The 21,261-nt window shown below is 44.0% G+C and overlaps 1 protein-coding gene across 1 annotated transcript; it reads right to left on the bottom strand.

Annotated features, from left to right (window-relative positions):
* Window positions 1-4,794: 4,794 nt before the first annotated feature.
* Window positions 4,795-5,739, bottom strand: LOC146079943 (olfactory receptor 5V1-like). Its single transcript, XM_083186679.1, has one exon. It carries the CDS (start codon window positions 5,737-5,739, stop codon window positions 4,795-4,797), a length of 945 nt encoding a protein of 314 aa, XP_083042805.1.
* Window positions 5,740-21,261: the final 15,522 nt, after the last annotated feature.

Here is a 21,261-nt window from a genome sequence, read left to right on the forward strand (position 1 = left end):
ACTCAAAGGGGATCCAACCAATAAAATACAAAAAGAATATCTGAAATTTATCAAAAAACATCTAAGCACCAAAGGAATTACCAAAGATGAATTTGAATATATAGATATTGAAAACCCGGTCACAGCCACCATCTACCTTTTACCCAAAATTCACAAAAATTTAACACATCCTCCCGGAAGACCCATTATAAGCGGAACTAACAATTTAACAGCGAATCTCTCCTCATTAGTAGATAGCATTCTCCAACCAATGGTAATAAAAAATGCCTCACATTTGAAAGATACTGGGGACACTTTAAATAAATTAAAGAACTTCCAATGGAATGAGAAGAGATTTCTTGCATCTGCGGACGTCACTTCGCTCTATACGTGCATTAAGCACGATAAAGGTTTAGAAGCACTGAAATGGTCTCTAGATAAAACAGACCTCACCCTAGAAAGAAAGGAATTCACTCTAGACGCAGTGAAATTTATTCTAGAGAACAATTTTTTCTTCTTCAATGGCGATTTCTTCTTGCAACGATCTGGCACAGCAATGGGCACAAAATTCGCCCCAAGCTACGCCAATCTTTTTATGAATTACTGGGAAGAAACACACATCTACCAGAACGTAGCTTGGGGCGAGAAGATCAAGAAATGGTATAGGTATATAGACGATATACTGATTCTATGGGAAGGCAATGAGTCTGACTTAATTGAATTTTTGGACACTATAAATAATAATGATTTCAATATTAAACTGACAGCAACGGTCAGCAAAACAGAGATCAATTTCTTAGATCTGAACATCTATGTTGATAATGATCAAATTAATACAAAGACTTATCAAAAGCCTACAGATACCAACACCTATATTTCAACAGACAGCCAACACCATGCAACATGGTTAAAAGGCGTGCCAAAAGGACAATTCCTTAGAGTTAAAAGGAACTGCAGCGATCAACAAGTCTGCAGAGAACAGATGGTAGAAATGAAGAGAAACTTCATAGAAAAAGGATATAAAGATGAAAACCTCATTCCCATCATGAAAGAAGCAATGGAAAGAAATAGAGAAGACCTTCTAAAAGGGCAAAACAAAGACAAGAGAAAATTACAACATAATAATGAAAAAACAAAATGGTCTTTGATTACAAGTTATGATACCCAATTTAAACAAATAGAAAAAATAATATCAAAAAATTGGCATTTACTGACTAGGGATCCTGTACTTAAAGAAATTATCCCCAAGAAACCATCTTTCATCTACAGAAAGTCAAAAAATCTTAAAAATCACCTAGTCCGCAGCGCTCTTCCAACAACCACAAGGAATCTCAATAGATCAAAGGGTTTCTACAGATGCGGTATGTGTTTGGGCTGTAGAAACATAAAAGACCCAACCTCCAAACACACAGAAGTCACAGTGAACAACATCAAGTTTAAAATCAGGGACTTCATCACATGTGATACACAAAACGTAATCTATTTGATAGAATGCTCCTGCGGATTATGCTACATCGGCCGAACCACAAGGGCATTAAAAATAAGGTTGTCAGAACATCTGCGAAATATCCGTAAAGGACTGCAAACACATCATTTGTCCAATCATTTTAGACTGGTTCATAATTGCGGCCCTGAACATATCAAGAAATTCATTGGCTTGAGACATATAAAGAACAACTGGAGAGATAAGAACATAGAGTCAAATTTAGCCAAATCAGAAATTAAACTTATTTTTGATTTAAAAACCTTAAAACCATCTGGCCTTAATAATGATTTTGAGTTAAAATGGTTTTTGTAGTCTGTTGTATTTATACATATATATATATTTTTTTGTATATATTTTTATATATTTTTTGGATATATTATTCATTGAGTTTCCTTTTTTCCAGAATACATTAAAATAAACAAAATATGGATCCAAGAAAAGAAACTAACAAATGGATATATTATATATATACAGGTTGCTATAGCAACCGTTTTTGACTCATCCAGCAAAAGAATCCAGAACATTAATATAATTCAGTAAATATGTTCCTAAAAAATACTCATGATTGAAAGCCATTTATTTTTATATCATATTTAAAATGTATAAAATTTAGATACTCCAGAAAACATATACAGGAGATGCGCCACTAACTAAACTACGATTCCCAGCATCACTTTGTGTCAAACTTTACACAACTTCCGGGAACATCAGACGGAGCTAGACAGCAGCATACAAAATCAGGAAGGAATTAACTACAATCCCCACAATGCCATAGTGAAGGATGAATTTCCGGCGGGATTTCCGGCATCACTGGACGAAAAAGGCGTCCATTAACTACAATTCCAATAATGCCGCGTCAGATGATGTATCTCCGACGGAACTTCCGGCGACATTGGATGAAAACAGCGTCCATCAACTACATTTCCCACAATGCCACATCAAAGGATGTATCTCGGGCGGGACTCAGGCGGGACTTCCGGCAACACGGGACAAAAGCAGCATCTGCTAAACTACGATCCCCATAATGCCACCCAGAGTGATGCTTTTCCGGGCGAACTTCCGGTCACGAAGCCACCTAAAAACTACAAGTCCCAGTACCACAATAAACATAAAACGGATGAAAAATTATAAGACCAAGTCCTTCCCCGGGGAACTACATTTCCCAGACAGCCTCACAACACCCGTCATTTTGGCGGGAAAAAAACGTAATATTTTAATTAAAGGACTTATTCCACTTCTCATTTCTGTTGTTAAACAATAACAATGAATGTATAAAACTGAACAAAGAGTTATAATGTATTGTAAATAGAGAAATGATGAGAAGGAAAGCTAATTAATGGACAGGAACAGGAAGTTCAGCCATCTTGTAGATAGCCTATAAATATGATTTCTACTGGCATTACCTCCATGCCTTGATAAAGAGCCACAGCTCGAAACGCGTTGGCAGGAGGAGGGTGCCTTTCTATCCGAAAAGTGTTTGAGGTGATGGTTGGAGAGTAGGTAAGATCCCACTATTTGACATCTGAGTGTATACCGGTACTACCCCGCGGATCAGGACCTTATCTCCTTACCTCCCTATGACACCATAGGAGTGAAAGACACATTTTTATAAAGGAAAGATTTTAACTTTAGTGTGTTTTTTATGTAAATAAATTCTTTTTATTACAAAAGAATTGCACACTTTCTTTTTAACGAGGATATCCAAAAAGAAACCTTTTGAGGAGTGGCAACACCCAATACGCCGTGAGTACGGGTACGCACCCATCATCTAAAAAAGATACCATTATATGTGTATTATACAGCATACCAGTGTAAGTAAGGTACGCCCCCTTGCTAACACTGGATGTTCTCTTGACTAAACCTTCAGTCAGAAGATAGATCATTATATCGCTCTATTTTTTCAAATCTTATCTTTTCATATTTCCATTGCTCCGGAGACGAATTCTCAAGCAAAAATACCATCAACCAGAAGAACCACCATACAAAGATAAGTACAGACATATTCTCCATTCAGCGCCATTTTTTCCAGAACCCCACCCCCCTTTTTTTCCCATATGTTTACTGGATCAATAGGGATTGATCCACGGGTTTTGGAAATACAGGCAGCAGAATTATAGGAGCGCCACACTTATTTCCATTTTTCCAGAAAAATCGTGTCAAAATACAAAATATATCTATGTAGACCCCATGAATGCCAAATGTTGATTTTTAAAAGCGACATCTGATGAACATAAGCATTACACTCACCGGTAACACCCTATGCCACAATAGCCACGTTGCCCAATGCTTCGCCACGCTGTGATACACTGCAGTGGGCCTCAATTTGTGATCCGACCACCATAGGTAGTATAGATGAGCGTGGCATTATTCATCTCTTTATCTTCAAACTCATTGGTACAAACAGAGGATGGGGAACCTGGGGACATGAGGTGGGGCTGCAGTGATGATGCAAAAGAATGATCGGTACTTGTGTATTTTGGCGGCGCCCGATTTGTGCATCGTACGATGATAGTATCGCATTGCATCGCATGCCATGCCATGTACACCTAACGGGTGCTTACAGGGTTAAATGCACCCCCACGCCACCCCACCCCCCCCCACTATAAATGTGAACCCGAAGCGTGGCGAGCGCAGCGAGCCCACGAGGGGCGGCGGTACGCATCCTACGACCTTTTCATACCCCCACTATCCATGTCGGCGTGGAGTTGAGAATAGATTAGTGTGGCGAGCGCAGCGAGCCACCGAGCCCGAAGCGTGGCGAGCGCAGTGAGGCCCGCGAGGGGACGCAGATAAACGCAGGTAAACGCGTCCCTTCGCGGGCTTCACAGGTATCCGCGCCCCCTCGCGGGGCTCGCTGCGCTCGCTACGCTTCGGGCTCGGTGGCTCGCTGCGCTCGCCACACTAATCTATTCTCTACTCCACGCCGACGTGGATATTGGGGGTATGAAAAGGTCGTAGGACGCGTACCGCCGCCCCTCGCGGGCTCGCTGCGCTCGCCATGCTTCAGGTTCACGTTTATAGTGGGGGGGGTGGCGTGGGGGTGCATTTAACATTGTAAGCACCCTATAGGGTGCTTAACATTGTATAAACACCCATTAGGGTGCTTATACAATGTTTAATCGCATCGTATGGCATTGTATGCCATGTACAATGGCATACAATTTGAAAATTGTATGCCATCGTACACTAACCACCGAAATCGCGTCACATCGCATACCATCGCATGCGTTATGGTATACGATGCGATGGGCGCCGCCAAAATACACAAGTACCGAGTAAACTCAGATTATAAATTAAAATATCACAGTTTTCATAGTTCAAAAAAACTGTTATTTGAAAATATTTAGTAGGTAAATGTCTAAGAATAATTTTTTAAGTGCTCCTTGAACTTCTTTATTTCTAAAACTATAAATGATTGGATTTAACATAGGAGTTATCACTCCATAAAGAACAGGGACAACCCGGTCCTGGTCAAGGGAATAAGTAGACGTAGGGCGTATGTACGTAAAAACCCCAGTTCCAAAAAAAAGTATAACCACTGTCACATGAGAGGCACAAGTAGAAACGGCTTTCTGTCTTCCTGAAGCAGTTGTAATCTTCAAAATAGCTTTGGCAATGAAGACGTAGGACATAATAATTAACAAAAAAGACCCTATGATCACAGACCCTCCTGAAGTATACACCACAACTTCATTAATGGTAGTGTCAGCACAGGACAGTGCAAGCAGGGGTGGGATGTCACAGAAGAAGTGGTTAAGAAATGTAGATTTGCAGAAGGGTAAACGGAATGTCAATACTGTGTGAGCAAGAGAGTTCAGTAGGCCAGCAGCCCAGCATATTATTGCCACTACTCTACATCTCTTCCAGCTCATTACTTTAGTGTAGTGTAGTGGCATACATATAGCCACATAACGATCACCTGCCATAGCAGTAAGTAGAACACATTCAATCCCCCCAAAAGATATAATAGAATACAACTGTACCAAACAACCAAAGAAGGAGATACGTTTCACTTCTGATAAAAAGTCCTGTAAGAGTTTAGGAACTGTTGAAGTTGTATAGCACAGATCTACAATGGCGAGATTACATATGAAGAAATACATCGGTGAGTGAAGAACTGAAGTTAGAGTGATAGTGATGACCATCAGAGAGTTTCCAAGAACTGTGATTACATAAACCACTAAGAAGAATACAAATAGGTATGGCTGACTCTTGGCATTGTCAGTCAGTCCCATAAGTGTGAAACCACTTGGCCATGTTCTGTTGTTTTTCATGTTTCTGCTTGTCTGTTCATGAAGGAAAAAAAAGTGCACAATGTGACACATTAGAAAAGTAAACAGGATCTAAAGCATAGTTGGCTACCCTCCTGTATTCTGCAGGAGACTCCCTGATATAGTAGCAATCTCCCCGGTTCCCTGAAGAGAAAAAATAGAAATCACAGATAGAGATATATATATATATATATATATATATATATATATATAGAGATCCAATATAAACGGCACTCAGGAGGCAGAATGATGAAGACAAACAAGGTGTATTCAAAGCATTAGGACAAGCTTTCGGGGTATTAGCCCCTTCGTCAGGTCAAACACCTACAGCAAGTGACATACAGTGCAGGACATACCTTTATACTGCCACCAGTTCCCGCCAACTGTGCCGCGCTGTGCACGCTCTGACCCCCGCCGGCCGGAAGCAGGAAGAGCGCGCACCTCCGGGTAGACGCTAGCACTGGTTGCTAAGCAACCGTACAGCGCGTCACACCAGAAGACGCAACTTCACTACTAACAGCCGAGGGGTACATAAGCAAGTGCATTGGGGCACAGGATGGACTAGAACGGAATCCCCGCTAGGCTTTGGTGCGCGGTCGGACGATCGTGGCCTCCTGAACTGCGATCTACATGGGTCTGGTGAGTAGTGTGACACCGTTCTAGTCCATCCTGTGCCCCAATGCACTTGCTTATGTACCCCTCGGCTGTTAGTAGTGAAGTTGCGTCTTCTGGTGTGACGCGCTGTACGGTTGCTTAGCAACCAGTGCTAGCGTCTACCCGGAGGTGCGCGCTCTTCCTGCTTCCGGCCGGCGGGGGTCAGAGCGTGCACAGCGCGGCACAGTTGGCGGGAACTGGTGGCAGTATAAAGGTATGTCCTGCACTGTATGTCACTTGCTGTAGGTGTTTGACCTGACGAAGGGGCTAATACCCCGAAAGCTTGTCCTAATGCTTTGAATACACCTTGTTTGTCTTCATCATTCTGCCTCCTGAGTGCCGTTTATATTGGATCTCTATGCATTATACACGCCTTCGGGCACCGGGGCCAGCTGCATCATTGGAAATTAGAGTGCCGGCAGACTTGTATCGCTATATATATATATATATATACATACATACATACTTGTGCAAGAGCTGCGGCACTCCACGGTCTGAATAAAAACGAGCACAGGGACACTTAGAGTGGCCGACGTTTCGGAACTTTAATCCGTCTTCTAGGCAAATGAACAAACAGGGAAACGCACATACCTTTAAACCGTGTCCGGGTCCACCTCCAACAGCACGCCTCCCGTCGTGTGCCGGCGTCCATCATTACTTCCGGGTTAGGCGGCCACGTAGTGGGAATACGTCACTCACCACTTCCGGTATCCCCACACGGAGTATTGAGTTGCCTAGCAACCTCGACGCAGAGGGGGCGTTAGTTGACCTGAAACGGGATACACCATAACAAAGTGAATGACAGCATAATCAGTGAATAAAAATACAAAATAGTGAACATGTCAACATATGTGGAAACTGAGTATGACCAATATGTGCATCTGGGTCCAGAGGGAGAATGGGGATAGTCAGAGACAGTCCTTTACATTAACATTCCATAAGTTAATTGTTCTTTTCGGTCTGACTGTATCTAATCTCACTATCCATTGGGTCTCAAGCTGTATATATATATATATATATATATATATATATATATATATATATATATATATATATATATAGTAGAAGAAAAAGACTGGCACTCGTAGGTCTTTTAAAAGTTGTATTAAACAAACAGTGGAACAACTACTACATTGATTGCTGAGACAGGCACCGGGGCAGTTGCCTACCAAGAGGGAGTGCCGGACCGTACTACAAATATATATATATATATATATATATATATATATATATATATATATATACTGTATATGCTGTACATTCAAATGGGTCCATCAGTGCCATTCCACTGCATTGTTTGTAAAGCACAATAATGTAATGTATATGGCTACATGGATTTTAAAAAAGATTTCACTTATATAGAATTATTGTACAGTACAGTACACTAGATCTGACTAACAGCTTAAGGGTTCACCTTCTTTTGTAATTACAGTAAGTAATTTTATGACATGCCTCTCAAATGTAGCAGTACATGTTAATGCTTCTAGGTGCCACATACTTGCCTACTTTTGAAAACGACAGTAGTTTCAGGGAGATTATAGTTGGTTGTAGAATTTTGCACAGCACCCCATTGAGGGGGCGTGTTATGCTCCACCCACAGGGCATGTCTAGTTCCAGAAAAGAGATTGTGATTGTGAATGTGTCACCTAGAAGAGTGGCTGTTTTCTGCTACATCTGAGATGAATCTTTTAATATGATTTATAATTAAATGTAGATGAGCCCCAAAGCAGTTTTTAAGAGTTACTATACTTGCTAAATAAAAGTCACTGATACGTGTCAGGAATTGTTCGTCTATTGTGTTTTACACGTGGTTCCATATGGCCACAAGACATGCATGGGATCATTGTGTTTTATCACCAATGCTGGGAAATGGCGCTGATGATTCAATGTAATTGTATCTATCTATCATTCCTTTTTTTTTACCAAAAATGTAACAGCTACATCATATGGGCTAGGTTAAATGAAGGAGATTGATAATCAGGGAGAGAGGAAGATTGCTGCTATTTCAGGGAGTCTCCTGCAGAATGCAGGGGAGTCAAATATGAGGTGCCACCTTCACAATCTCACTGAAATGCTTTTATGTAAGTAGGCAAGTATGATCCAAAGACTTCACCCTTTTTTATCACTTTTTTAAACCACTTAATTAAATGGTCATTTGTAAATTATACAGTCAAATATTAGCTCCACATGAGTTGGAAACTGACACTTTTCCAGCATAAATACAATATGATGCTGAATCCTGACATAACATATCACTTTGAGCCAGATGCACTAAGCTTCAAAAGTGATAACATAGGCCCTTATTCTGATCGGTGCGGACATTCCCGAATTCTTACGGAGCGGGCCGCACGCAAAGCTATGCGGACATCGTCCGTAGAAACGCCCACCGAGCCTCCGCATTCGGACGGACTCACTCTTTAAGAACAGGGCGTGTGTACGGACGACATACAAACCTTGCGTGTGCGGTGGACCCGTACAGATTCTGCACGGTCTTCAGCGTAAGCACGGTCTTACCGCGTCAGAACGTACGGGAACCTGTCCGTACGCACCGATGCGGAGTATTTACGCTAAATACAACACTATTTATCTGAGCACAGAAATCGATCACATGACCCACTTATGCAATTAGGCAACCTCATTAAATAGGGATTGTTTTCTATTTGAATCAATTAAATCCTAATACATACTGAAACACATTACTACTACATTCATTACACACATTAACCCTTACATCATGTGAACATAACATACATCTATCTACAGTATGTACATTTTGCTAATTTAAAAGAGTATAAACAAGTTACACATATACTGTTCCATGTAAACCAAACACACATACAACTTTGAACTGTAAGAAACTATTTATTAAATGTACAAATTTTTTATGAAAATAATAATTTTAAACATTATAACGCTACATGTAGCAGCTGGTCCAACTCGGCCATGACCTGGCGCATGTGCTCCCTTATTCTTAAGAGGGCCCCACGTAGACCCTCTTCTGCTTGGGCTGGCTCATCTGTGGACATATTAAAAAGGGTCAAATTACTAATGATATTCATGCATACATTTAACATAGTCATACCTAAATTTTCAAATGCAAGGTGACAGGTGTGTGTGTGTATATATATATATATATATATATATATATATATATATATATGTATATAGACACATATATAACTATATATATGACATATACAGCTATACATACATGCATACATACTACATGGAAAGCCTGTTTTTTCCCCTCTACCCTTTACTCTGTAGAACACCTCACAGTCATAGTGCTCCTTCTGAATCCAAACCCACCCATGACTAAGCTCTGAGAAGCATGTCATGCGCTGCACCAATCCCAACTCATCAAAAAGCGCTCAGTGTCTGTTATATGATGGAGCGTGGCATGGGACTTAGTCAACGCTCAGGAATGCTCAGTACATTTGTGCAATCAAGCATGGCTTGCCTGCTGATGGTCTGCTCCATAAATCATTGTCATAATGCCAGTTAGGTGAAGCTGCAGCCTTAACCCACTCCCATGCACAAAATCATTACTAAGACCAAATCAACACACAATTATGGTGCCAACCATACATGCAGACCGCAGGGTGGTTTAGCTAGAGAAGGGCTCAGGGGCACTGACCACTTGTTACTCCATTCTAAGCCACGCCTGGCCATACTCCATTTATGTCATAATTAATCTAGTTTAGAAAGATCAATCACCAGTAAACTCTACTCACCTATATGAGGCTACAGATTGTATGCTTGCAGCAGGGACATGTAACCCTTACATGAGCAAGTCATCCCTTTCTTCCAGGATACAGATTAACTACACAGGTTCAGTGGCACTTAAAATCGACCTGAAAGCCATCCTCACAACCTGTGTCATTAATATGTGTCCAGGATGAAAGGGATGGTTTGGCCACCCTATATAAGTGTGTCTGTTGGTACCCTGTTTGTTATATGAATTTATCGTTTTTAAAAACACAATTGAATCACCAGTGCTACATAGCAAATAGTAGATGAGAAAAGGAATAATTAATCCTTATGTATACATACCAATTTCGGGCACCTGCACCACCTCACAGGCCTCCACCTCCTCCTCTTCTTCTGGGGCCTTCTCTGCTGGCACCTCCTCCTCCACTGGTCGCACCTCCGCCTCCACTGCCCACACCTCCTCCTCCACTTCCTCCCTTTCCTCTGCCACCTCCTCCGCCTCCACTTCCTCCGCCATCCCTTCCTCCAACACCACCTCCTCGGCCCTCGCTTCTGCGACCTCCTCCTGGGCCGCCTCTGCCTCCTCCCGGGCCTGTCTTGCTCGATCCCGTGCTGTGTTTGAGACAAAAAAAATGCCAATTAGGGGTCATTTGGACAGATGTATTAAGCCTTAACAAACAATGAATCCAAAGGTTATAAGTTGAGATAAATGTACAGCCAATCAGCTCCTTAGTGTCTTTTACAAAACACAGCCTGTAACATGGCAGTTATGATGTGACATTTGGGCCATTGTAAGCATCACAATCAATAATCCTACACAATGACATATTTTATCACCATTACAGGGTGTCAAACAGGAAGTAGCACACATATAGTGTATGCCATGTTTAACTCATGATCAGGCTGGTTACCTTATTGGTTAAATAATGTCATGTAAGCAATCATGTACAAATGGCCATTTAATGTGTAAACACTCACATCTCGCAATCCTGGCCCTGATTTGCTGGAGCAAATCCGGCTGCCGACGCCTCAGGTCTGACCATCGCCGCTCCAGCTGAGTGATGGTCCTCCGCACCTGTGTGCGTGCGTATATGCGCCGGCGGGCCACCGCATATGCATTCCGCTTCTGGCGGTTAGTAATAAATGGGCCCGCCCGCCCCAGCCTGGTCTCCATAACGGAGACCAGTGTCCTCAGCTCCGCTGGTGAGAATGGGGCTGCTCTCCCATAGGCCGCCATCTTAGCAATGGCACAATTGAAGCAATCATGTGCTGTCATTGGTTGATCAGAGTGATATTTGGTATTAACTTTATTGTTCATTTTGACAGTAACAGCGTGTATGCGCCACAACAGACGGCTAACCCATTGCATCGCAAACCCACACTTGCTGTACCTTTGCATAGTTGAGCAGACCATGCCATTACTTACTATCTCCTAAACAGACAGTGTAAAATAAGTTGGGAACCCATTATATATAATCTATTACATTCACCAAACATGGGTATAAGCAACAGGTGAAATAGTCTGCATCACTAGCCAGTTACACCTAACTCTACAAGGTACTAAACTGCTTTATTATAGTGAAAGCTATACAGCAGAAACATAGCAAATAGTGCCAGACCTTTTCCCAATATTAGGCCATGATGCCATGTGTACACTTACCTTCTACTGGGCCACACTAGAGATGTGGAATAAAAAGTAGCTAGCATCAAGGCTGAATTTGGAGACCTTTCACATGTGATTTGGATGCTAGCACTGATTACTATTGCCTAAGTGGTGGACTGGATTTACATATGGAATGGGTAGTGTCATTTGTACTACATACCAAACAAGTGCTCAGTACAGATGTACATTCACATATACATTTCATGTCTGACCTCAGTTTTATTTGGTCATTGGAGTACAAATCTGCAATTACCTACTAAATCAGACTTACTAAGTTTGCCAGGTTTAAATTTTTTTTTCCGCAGCTAGGGGCGTGGCCTATGCGCCGCACAGTCGACGCTGCCGTACGGAACGCGGCCGTACGGAACGCAGGGTGTCGCTGATGTACGCCAATTACAGAAATAGGATATAAAGGTGTGCTAGACAAATGCAATGTTGTTGCAAACATGGCTGGCTCAGATTCCGAGGAAGACCAGGTGTTGCAGGACCTGTTTGGCAACATGGACTCCAGCACCACCTATGTCCCTATCAACCCAGACCAGCCATTGGGAGAACAGCAGCCAGATGGGCCATCTACATTAGGCCAATCGGCAGCTGGCCCATCTTCAGCCTCAGCAGAATCATTGGGAACACAGCAGGTGGCTTCCCAACAGAGTAGCCTGCCCAGCACTTCGAGTACAGCAACAGGTGGACGTGGCCGTGGCAGTGGCCGTGGCCGAAATAGGGCAACAGAGGAACCAACCACCAGAAACATGGCATTCGAAGCGCAGGAGCTTGCCATCCTGGTGCCCCGCGCACGGGATTGGATCGAGTGTCCACAGGACCGGTTGACACACACAAGGAGATGGAAGATCTGGGAGGACATAACGGCGGAGATTAATGCGGTGGCTCCACAAGTTCGTGAGACGGAGCACGTTAAGAAGAGGCAAGTTCATGTGTGTTACATTTGAGCAGTACAAGACCAGTAATGTTTACATTAGATGTTAGATGGAGTTGGTCAATGGGCGGTCACGTTGCTTGGAGGCACAGACATGTTTGCCATGTAATTTAATTGATAGTTATTGTAGGGTGAGTGTGAGTGTATCTTCTAAGGGTTGGTTTTCAAATTTAATATAATGTAAGTTTGGTGTCATGAGGCACATGCTGTAATCTGTTGCAGATTGCAATGGGTGCTACAGCAAACATGAGGAGTGACATGTATTAATATGTAAACTTTGATTGCAGGTGGCACGACTTCAAAACGAACCTCAAGAAGAAATTGACCCAGCGGTGGGAACACAGCCACACCTCTGGGGCTGGCCCCATGCCATCAAAGCTGAAGCTCACCCCCCCTGGAAGAGATGGCAGAGTGTTGCATTGCAGTCGAGGAGGTCCGGGGGGTGAGCACCATGGACAGCGAGTCCCCAGCGGAAGTCATGGCTTCTTTGCTTGAAGGTAATTATTTGCCATGCCATAAGTAGCTGGTTCTAATTTTGCATGGAATGTGTTGTTATTGGAATTTTCTCTTTCACCAGCATCCCCACCGCTTGGTCAAGAATCTCTTGAGGAGGTTGAGGAGTCTGTGCCACCTTCCACCAGTACCAGGCCCGTGCAGCAGCAGCAGCCACTGACCGAGGCTGAATTGACCAGGTGGGTGCAGGTGCTTTCCCATATTCAGCAGCAGGGAGAGTCGGCATCAGAGCGGGTGCGTAGGACCGAGGAGGTCTTGCAGGGTTTGGTCAGCAGCCACCAGAGTATCGCTGGGAGCCTGCAGGCTATGGCTGCCACCCAGCAATCAATTGCTGCTACCCTGCAGGTGCTGGCTGATCAAGCCCTGCGGCAAAATGAACTCCTCCTCACCATAATGAGCTTATGGTGGAGCTAGTTGCCAGCAATAGGGTCCTAATGTCATCCGTTTCTGGTGCATTCCCACCATCAGCACTCCCTGCTGCCAAAGGGGGAACACCATCCACCCCCTCACCAGCATCTGCTCCACCTGGGCCACCATCTGACCGTGGCCGTGGCCGAAGAGCTGCTGCACGTGGCAAGGAGCCTGCCAGGGGCAAACGTGCCCGCAAATGAACTTGTGTCCGCATTAATCTCCACCCTTATGTCTTCCCAAATCTTTCATTGAGCTGTGTGTGTCAGCTTCCTGTGTCCAATTCCGTGCAGAGGGTACCCACATTTGCCCTCGTTTCGAATGTCATGTTTGGTTCCCCTGTTGCCCTGTTTCGGCTACCATTACTGTCTGCTGTACTTAAAGTGTTGGTGCTATACTTTGGTTGTGAAGCCACCTGATGTGTTCCTAATGATTCTGCTGTGGCTATGTATGTCTACAATACATGTATTTATTATACATTATTTACTTTTATTCCTGCAATGGTACCTTTTAATTTGTGACGGTTTCTAATTTATTTTATAAGTTCATTTAATAAATGTTTTTTTGTTTCCCCCAAATGTGTGGTTTAATTGATACATGTAGAAGTGACATGTGTATTTGTATTATTAATATTAAGTTGTGTTCATTAGTTGCAGTGTAAAAGTGTGTGAAAAGTGCAGCATATATGTGTGTGCTTAGTAATGGCCCATTTAAGCTGCAATGGTTCCAATTGAAGCACTGACAAGCGTGTAATTAACAAGTAATGAGTAAAGGAGTGGATTGTATTGTGTTCAGCTGACAATGGTTTCAGTGATTAGGCGTTCCGATTGCCTAGCGCATGAACGAGTGGTGTCCGCAAAGCAATACTTGCTTATGGACACCGCATATTTCTTGCCTTTTTGTTCGCGTGCATTCGGTGTGCTGTCCGAATGCACGCCTACCAGAATGAGTGCACTCCCCCGTGTCCGCCCATGTTTCCACCCAGTTTAGCCCACTTTGAAACTACGCCCCTGTGTATTTCCGAATGACGCCCATAATACACCCATATTTCACGAGTGATTGCGGTGCACATTTCTGTACGGTATTAGTATGAACAAGTACGTAGACCATGCGTGGCACATGCGCATAGCGTTCCCCACGCATGCGCAGACGGCTAAAAAACGCCATCCGAAAGAATTCGGGAAAGTACGCACCAACCAGAATAAGGCCCATAGAGTGTAATAAACAACCAATCAATCAGCTCCTAACTTACATGTCACAGAATGTGTTTGAAAAATGTCAGGCAGGAGCTGATTGGTTGGTTGTTTATCACTCTCCATTTGATCACTTTTGAAACTTAGTGAATCTGGCCTTTTATCAATTTTCGGAAAACGTGCATATTCGACCATTTTTGACCAAAAAAATCACAAGGCTATATAATTGCAACCTATTACATTTCGCCCCAGCTGTTGATGAACTTTTAGGGTGACATTCTATGGATTGAGATAATCAGACTTTTGCAAGTTTTTCCGAGAAAGTCGGCTCCTGATTGGCCGCTAGGCGGGCAATAGAATCATTCGGAGGAAAGGCGCGGAAGATGAACATCTCTGCGCCTCTCCAGTCCGTGAGCGGGTACCAGCCGGGAACAGCGCGTCTGCCAGAGAGGATGCCGAGGTCGTCGCCGGGGACCAGGTGAGTAGGATTTCCTTCCTTAGGAAACCCTTTTGGACTACTTCGGATCCTGGAGCCCAGGACCCCGGACCAGCCCCGGAACCAGGACCAAGGCCCCGCAACCGGACTCTTCTGTCCAGGAGCCCAGGACCCCGGACCCAGGATCCAGGGACCGACCTACGGGCTTAAGGTAGGTAAGTATCAGTGTGTGTGTTATGTGTGTATTAAACTTTTATTTTTCATGGTGTCAGTGTGTTTTATTTAACTATTTTTTGTACTGTAGAACTACAAGTGCCAGCGGGCCCTTTAATGCCCCGCATGCTGGGACTTGTGGTTCTCCAAGTCCCAGCATGCGGGGTAGGCTTGCTGGGACTCATAGTTCTACAGTAGAAAACAATAGTTTTTATTCTATTTTTTACACTTTCCATCAGCCCGATGCCCACCGCCCAGGGGCATCGGGGACAGCCCTGGACTTTCAGCATGGGCTGGTAAGTCCTGGAGGGGGGGGACCCCTTCATTGGGGGGGGGGGGGCACTTCCCCAGGACCCCTGCCCATGCTGACCAGCCACGGGGATAATGCTTTGGCCGCGGGACCTTATATAATAAGTGTCCCCCGGCTGTGGCATTACCCTGCTGGCTGGTTGGGTCTGGTGCTGGTTCTTAAAATACGGGGGACCCCTAGTCATTTTGTCCCCCATATTTTGGGAACCAGCACCGGACCTTGAGCCTGGTGCTGGTTTCATTAAATCAAGGGGACCCCTATTTGTTGGGGACCCTGATTTTATGTCACCAGCACCGGCTCAATGAGCCCGGGGCTGGTTATGCTCTGGCGGGGGAACCCGCGCTGGTTTTTTTTTTAATTTTAATTTGCGATTTCCTGCAAACGTGCGATTTTCAGACATGAAAATCGCACATTTTCAGGACTAAAGAAATCGCACCAACTCGCACCTATTCGCACTATTTGGCCCGTTTTTCGCATCTCATTAAATATGCGAAAAACGGGCCAATCTTGCGATTTTCAAAAGTGCGAAGTGGTGCGATATGAAAACATGCGGATTTATCTCAATCCATAGAATGTCACCCCACATGTTTTGTGTTTGTATCTCCGGCCGTGTTTTGGATCTGGATCTGTTCCAAAACACAGCCCTTCCCTGTTTCATGATTTGGATCTGTATTTTTGGTACTTGTTTCCTAGCACGGCGCCCTCGGTTTTTATCGAAGTGCATCTTATACAATCGCATGCGATATAGAATCATGCTATGCGATTCGATTTTTAATAGTGCAAGCACCTTAATAGGTGCTTACAATGTTAAATGCACCCCTATTGTCAACGCCACCCCCACTATCAACGCCAACCCGAAGTGTGACGAGCACAGTGAGCCCGCGAGGGGCGGCGGTACGCGTCCTTTTGACCCTTGGAGTTGATTTTAGATAGTGTGGCAAGCGCAGCGAGCCACCGAGTCTGAAGCCTGGAGAGCGCAGCAAGCCCCGCGACGGGACACGATTACATTACATGTATTCCGCGTCCCCTCGCGGGTCTCGCTGCGCTCGCCATGCTTCGGTCTCGTATTCCACGTCCCCTCGCGGGGCTCGCTGGGTGCTTGTACAATTAAAAATCGCATCACATTGCATGCCATTTGCTGGCATGCGATGCTATGCGATATTTCATTGTATAAGCACTCCTGTTAATTTAACGGGAACATCACATTGCACGCATCGCACACCACTAAATACGATATGCGATGGGCGCCGTGCCAGGAAACAAGTACTGTATTTTTTAAACCCTCTAAAATCATTTTCAAGAATTTTTTTTTATTTTTTTTTTGGGGGGGGTTGCTCCTACGCTATTAACCTCAATAACATTAATTTCCACTCATTTCCAGTCTATCCTGAAAAATACATCACAATGTTGTTTTTCGGCCAAAAGTTTGCACGAGGTAGCTGGTTGACTATGCTAAGCGACACAAAATGGTGGCACAAACACTGGACACTTAGAAGCACCCCTGGACTAATATGGCACACTTGGCAGCACCCCATGAATTATACGGCAGGCTTGGCTCTCCCCAGGAATTATATGGCAGACTTGGCTCACCCCAGGACTTATACAGCACAGATGGTGGCACTCCTGACCTGATACAGCACACATGGCAGTACACATGGAATTATAAGACCACTGGACTGATTCGGCGCACATGGTGGCACACATGGAATTATACAGCACAACATGGCGGCACTCCTGCAGTTAAAAAAAGAGAAAAACTTTTTTTTTCTTTAATAAAATAAAAGGACAGCTCCCCTGGGCTGATACGGCAGACTTAGCAGCACCCCGTGAATTATGTGGTAAACTTGACTCACCCCTGGAATTATACATGACACATGGTGGCACCCCTAGAATTGTACAGTGCACATGACGGAACCCTTGGACTGACACGGTACACATGGGGCACCCTTGGAAGTTAACTGCACACATGCAACACTCCTGCAGTAAAAAAAAACTGATACGGCAGACTTAGCAGCAACTCATAAATGAGACGGCACACTTGGCTCACCTCCGGACTGATACACAGAGCCGGATTACCAATGGGCGTGATGGAGCTACAGCTCCAGGCCCACTCTCTAAATAGGCCCATTTTGTAGCTGAGGGTCAGGGCTTTCCAACGAGCCCAGCCCCGTGTCTCTAGCCCCCCGGGAACCGGAGATACTGCCAGGCAAAGCGGGAACGTTTTCCCCATAGGATAACATGAGACCCGCAAATTCCGACTTCCACATGGTTCCAACGGCATCACAGAAGCTCAAGGTTGATCTCAGTCTAACCCAAATTGCTGGGCCTTCAATATAATACCAGGCTGGTCCATATGGGTTCATTGGTTGTAGAGATATTTTGTGTAAACCGATTATTTATTTATTTTCATTTTTGAAATGTAATTTCATGGCTGTTTATGTTGTTTGAGGACAGATTTCTCTGGAACCAAATGGCCCAGTTTCACAGCACCAAATTAATTTGAAAATAATTTGAATCCCTTGTGTAAATGGGTCAGTTGGTTCCGAAGATATAGCTGGTTGTTTAAAGGGGGAAGGGTAGTTTTCTCTCCTCCTCACGCCAGAAAATGCAGGAACTAGGCTGGTGTAAAAGGGGCCAGTCCGGGAATGTCCCTGCATGATCCTGGGTCAATATTCCTGGGTAAATCCCTGCATTTTCTGGTGTGAAAGGGGTAGTTCAAATAGCTGGGACCTACATTGCTCTGAATACAGCCGGGCAGCCCCCTGCTCTCTGTCCGGCTGTCAATGGCTGTCATTTCTGCCTGGCGGCGGCTGTCCCTCAGTTACCACAAGCATGTATTCCCCCTTGGCAATGAGCATGTAATCCCACATGGCAATGAGCATTGAAACTCTACCAATGAGCATATAGGTAAGCAGCACTTATGTAGCATAATTTTTAATAGGCATTATGGTGTTTGGCTTAATACGTAATGGACATTATGGTGTGTGGCTTAACATGTAATGGATATTATGGTGTAATTTTTAATGCACACCTTTAGCGCGCAATGCCCGTTTATGAATCATATTGTGCATTATTGCTCAATCTGTTTGGTATAGTGTGTATTTTGGCTCAATCCATGTGGCAGAATGTGAATTTTGCCTTAATCTGTGTGGCATAATGTGAATTTTGACTCAATCCGTGAACCATAGTGTGAATTTTTTTCTCATTCCATGTGGCATAATGTGTAAGAGTATAAAGGGGTGTGTACAGTATAAAGGGGTTACTATTGTGTTGCATGATTTGTCTAAGGGATATATGGGGTCCGGTATGATATGCTGGAGGTCGAAATACCGACGCCGGACTCCGACCGCCGCAATGCCGACAAGGGGGGGCTGTGGATCGCTCCCCCTTTCGGGCTCGCTGCACTCGCCAAGCAGAGGGCACGGTGCCTTGCTACACTCGGCACACTATTTTATTCTCCCTCTGTGGGACACCCACAGAGGGACAAAGTGCTGGCATTGCTGTGGTCGGGATTCCGGCATCGGTATTTCGACCACCAGGATTCCGACCGCCGGCATATTGACTGCATCCCGGTATATGGTGTGGTAAACTTAGATGACCGCATAAAAGGTGCTGAAATGTTGTCTACCAAGTTTTGGCTTTGAGTATTTTTTTTATGACTGGAGTGCCGCCTCACCCCGCAAGTATCTTAGGACATCGGCATCCTGTGGGTGCACCTTTGGATATCTCCCTGCATTTTTCCTATGTCAGCCCCTGCTTTTTCCAGGCATATATAATTAGTTGAAAGTATTTACAAAAATAGAGACACACCCATGAGCAGACCACCCAACCAGAACACTGGTCACGCCCCCCACATTAGTAGGTGCTGGCCACAACCCCTATTATTGCACATAATAGGCCCTTGATAATTTTCAGCTCCAGGCCCATTTAGACCTTAATCTGGCTCTGCTGATACAGCACCCCTGGTATGATATTGCCCACTTAACAGCCCTTGCAGTTAAAAAAAAAACTATAAAATAAATAAAAAAATTGGGGGCAGCTCCTCTGGAGTGGTACAGGACACTGGCCAGCACCGGGCAGCACAGCTGGACTTATACGGGACACTGGGCAGCACAGGCTGGATTCATATGGCACACTTAACATCCCTTGCAGTAAAAAATAAAAAAAATTTTCCCTTTAATTTAAGAAAAAGGGTAGCACCCCAGGACTGATACGGATATGGCCCACTTAACACCCCTTTCAGTAAAAAAAAAAAAAAAACCTTTTTTTTTTTTATTTAAAAAATAGGGTAGCACCCCAGGACTGATAGAGCAGACTTAGCAGCTACCCACAAACTATGCGGAACACTTGACCCCTCCCAGGTCTGATACAGTACCCCTGGTATGCAGCGGCAGCTCTTTCCTCTGCAGAGGAGGGGGCTGCCATGATGTGGCCCCCCTCCGCTGCTGTGTTTCCCACTGCTGCTGTCGACGCAAATGAGTCCCCATCCCTGGTCTATAGTTATAGGCTGTTGCAAACATTTAAATAATATAAATAAAGTTGTCAGGACAAGGTTAAACATACCATAATAAAAAAATACACAAGCATAATAGAACCAGTACTGCACTTTCAAAGCCCACATTCTCACACCTCCTGTTAAGGCCCCTGTCTCGTATAAACTCTCTGGTCCTGTACACTGATTGCGATCTATACAACTCTGCTATGTTTCTTAAGGTGCGAACACACGGGGGCGATTTTGTGCAAAATTGCGGGAATTAGCGACCATATCGCCCGCAATGGGAGTGTGCACCGGCGATATATCGCCGGGTGCGCGCTCCCGTTTTTGCCCCTGTGGTGATCGCTGGTCGCAGGAACATGCTCCTGCGACCAACTGATTTCCACTGCCGGGCTCCCCCGGCAGTTTCTTTTTCATCAGCGACCATCTCTGGTCGCTGATGAACAGGAGAAACTGAGCAATACATTGCTCAGCCATATACTGCTCAGCCATATATGGCTGAGCAATATATCTCCCCCCCGTGTGTACGGGGCTTTAATTTGCAGCTCTAGTAATCATATTATTAATAATTTTAGAATTGAAACTTTACTAGAATAAAACTGTAAAATATGTACAAATATACATACAACAGATGTTTCTTGTATCTATGTAAAATGTACACAAATTAAAACATTTCTAATAATTTTAGAGACTGTAATATTTGTTGATCAGAACCAGGAAAGTACTTTTTTCAGAGTATGTGATGCATAGGATTTACCGATGTACCTGATCATCAGGATTTCTTACCTACAGTACTGTGATACACTATACAGTACAGTATTTTCCCATGTAATGAAGATACATTGTATAACATGTCTATTCAATGAAACTTATCATAAGCAGATATTTACAGGTAATTTCAAGATTATAGTTAATTCAAAATATAAGTTGTTATGTAAATGCTAGTTAAAAATACACACAGAAGTTCTCTGAAGTTCAGTCCTTAAATTCTA

This window comes from Crinia signifera, chromosome 1, assembly GCF_055691185.1.
Source record: "Crinia signifera chromosome 1, ASM5569118v1, whole genome shotgun sequence".
Taxonomy (NCBI): domain Eukaryota; kingdom Metazoa; phylum Chordata; class Amphibia; order Anura; family Myobatrachidae; genus Crinia; species Crinia signifera.

Bases quoted from the DNA above. Each gene is read 5' to 3' on its own strand.
- LOC146079943 (XM_083186679.1), bottom strand. From the start codon at position 5,739: ATGAAAAACAACAGAACATGGCCAAGTGGTTTCACACTTATGGGACTG.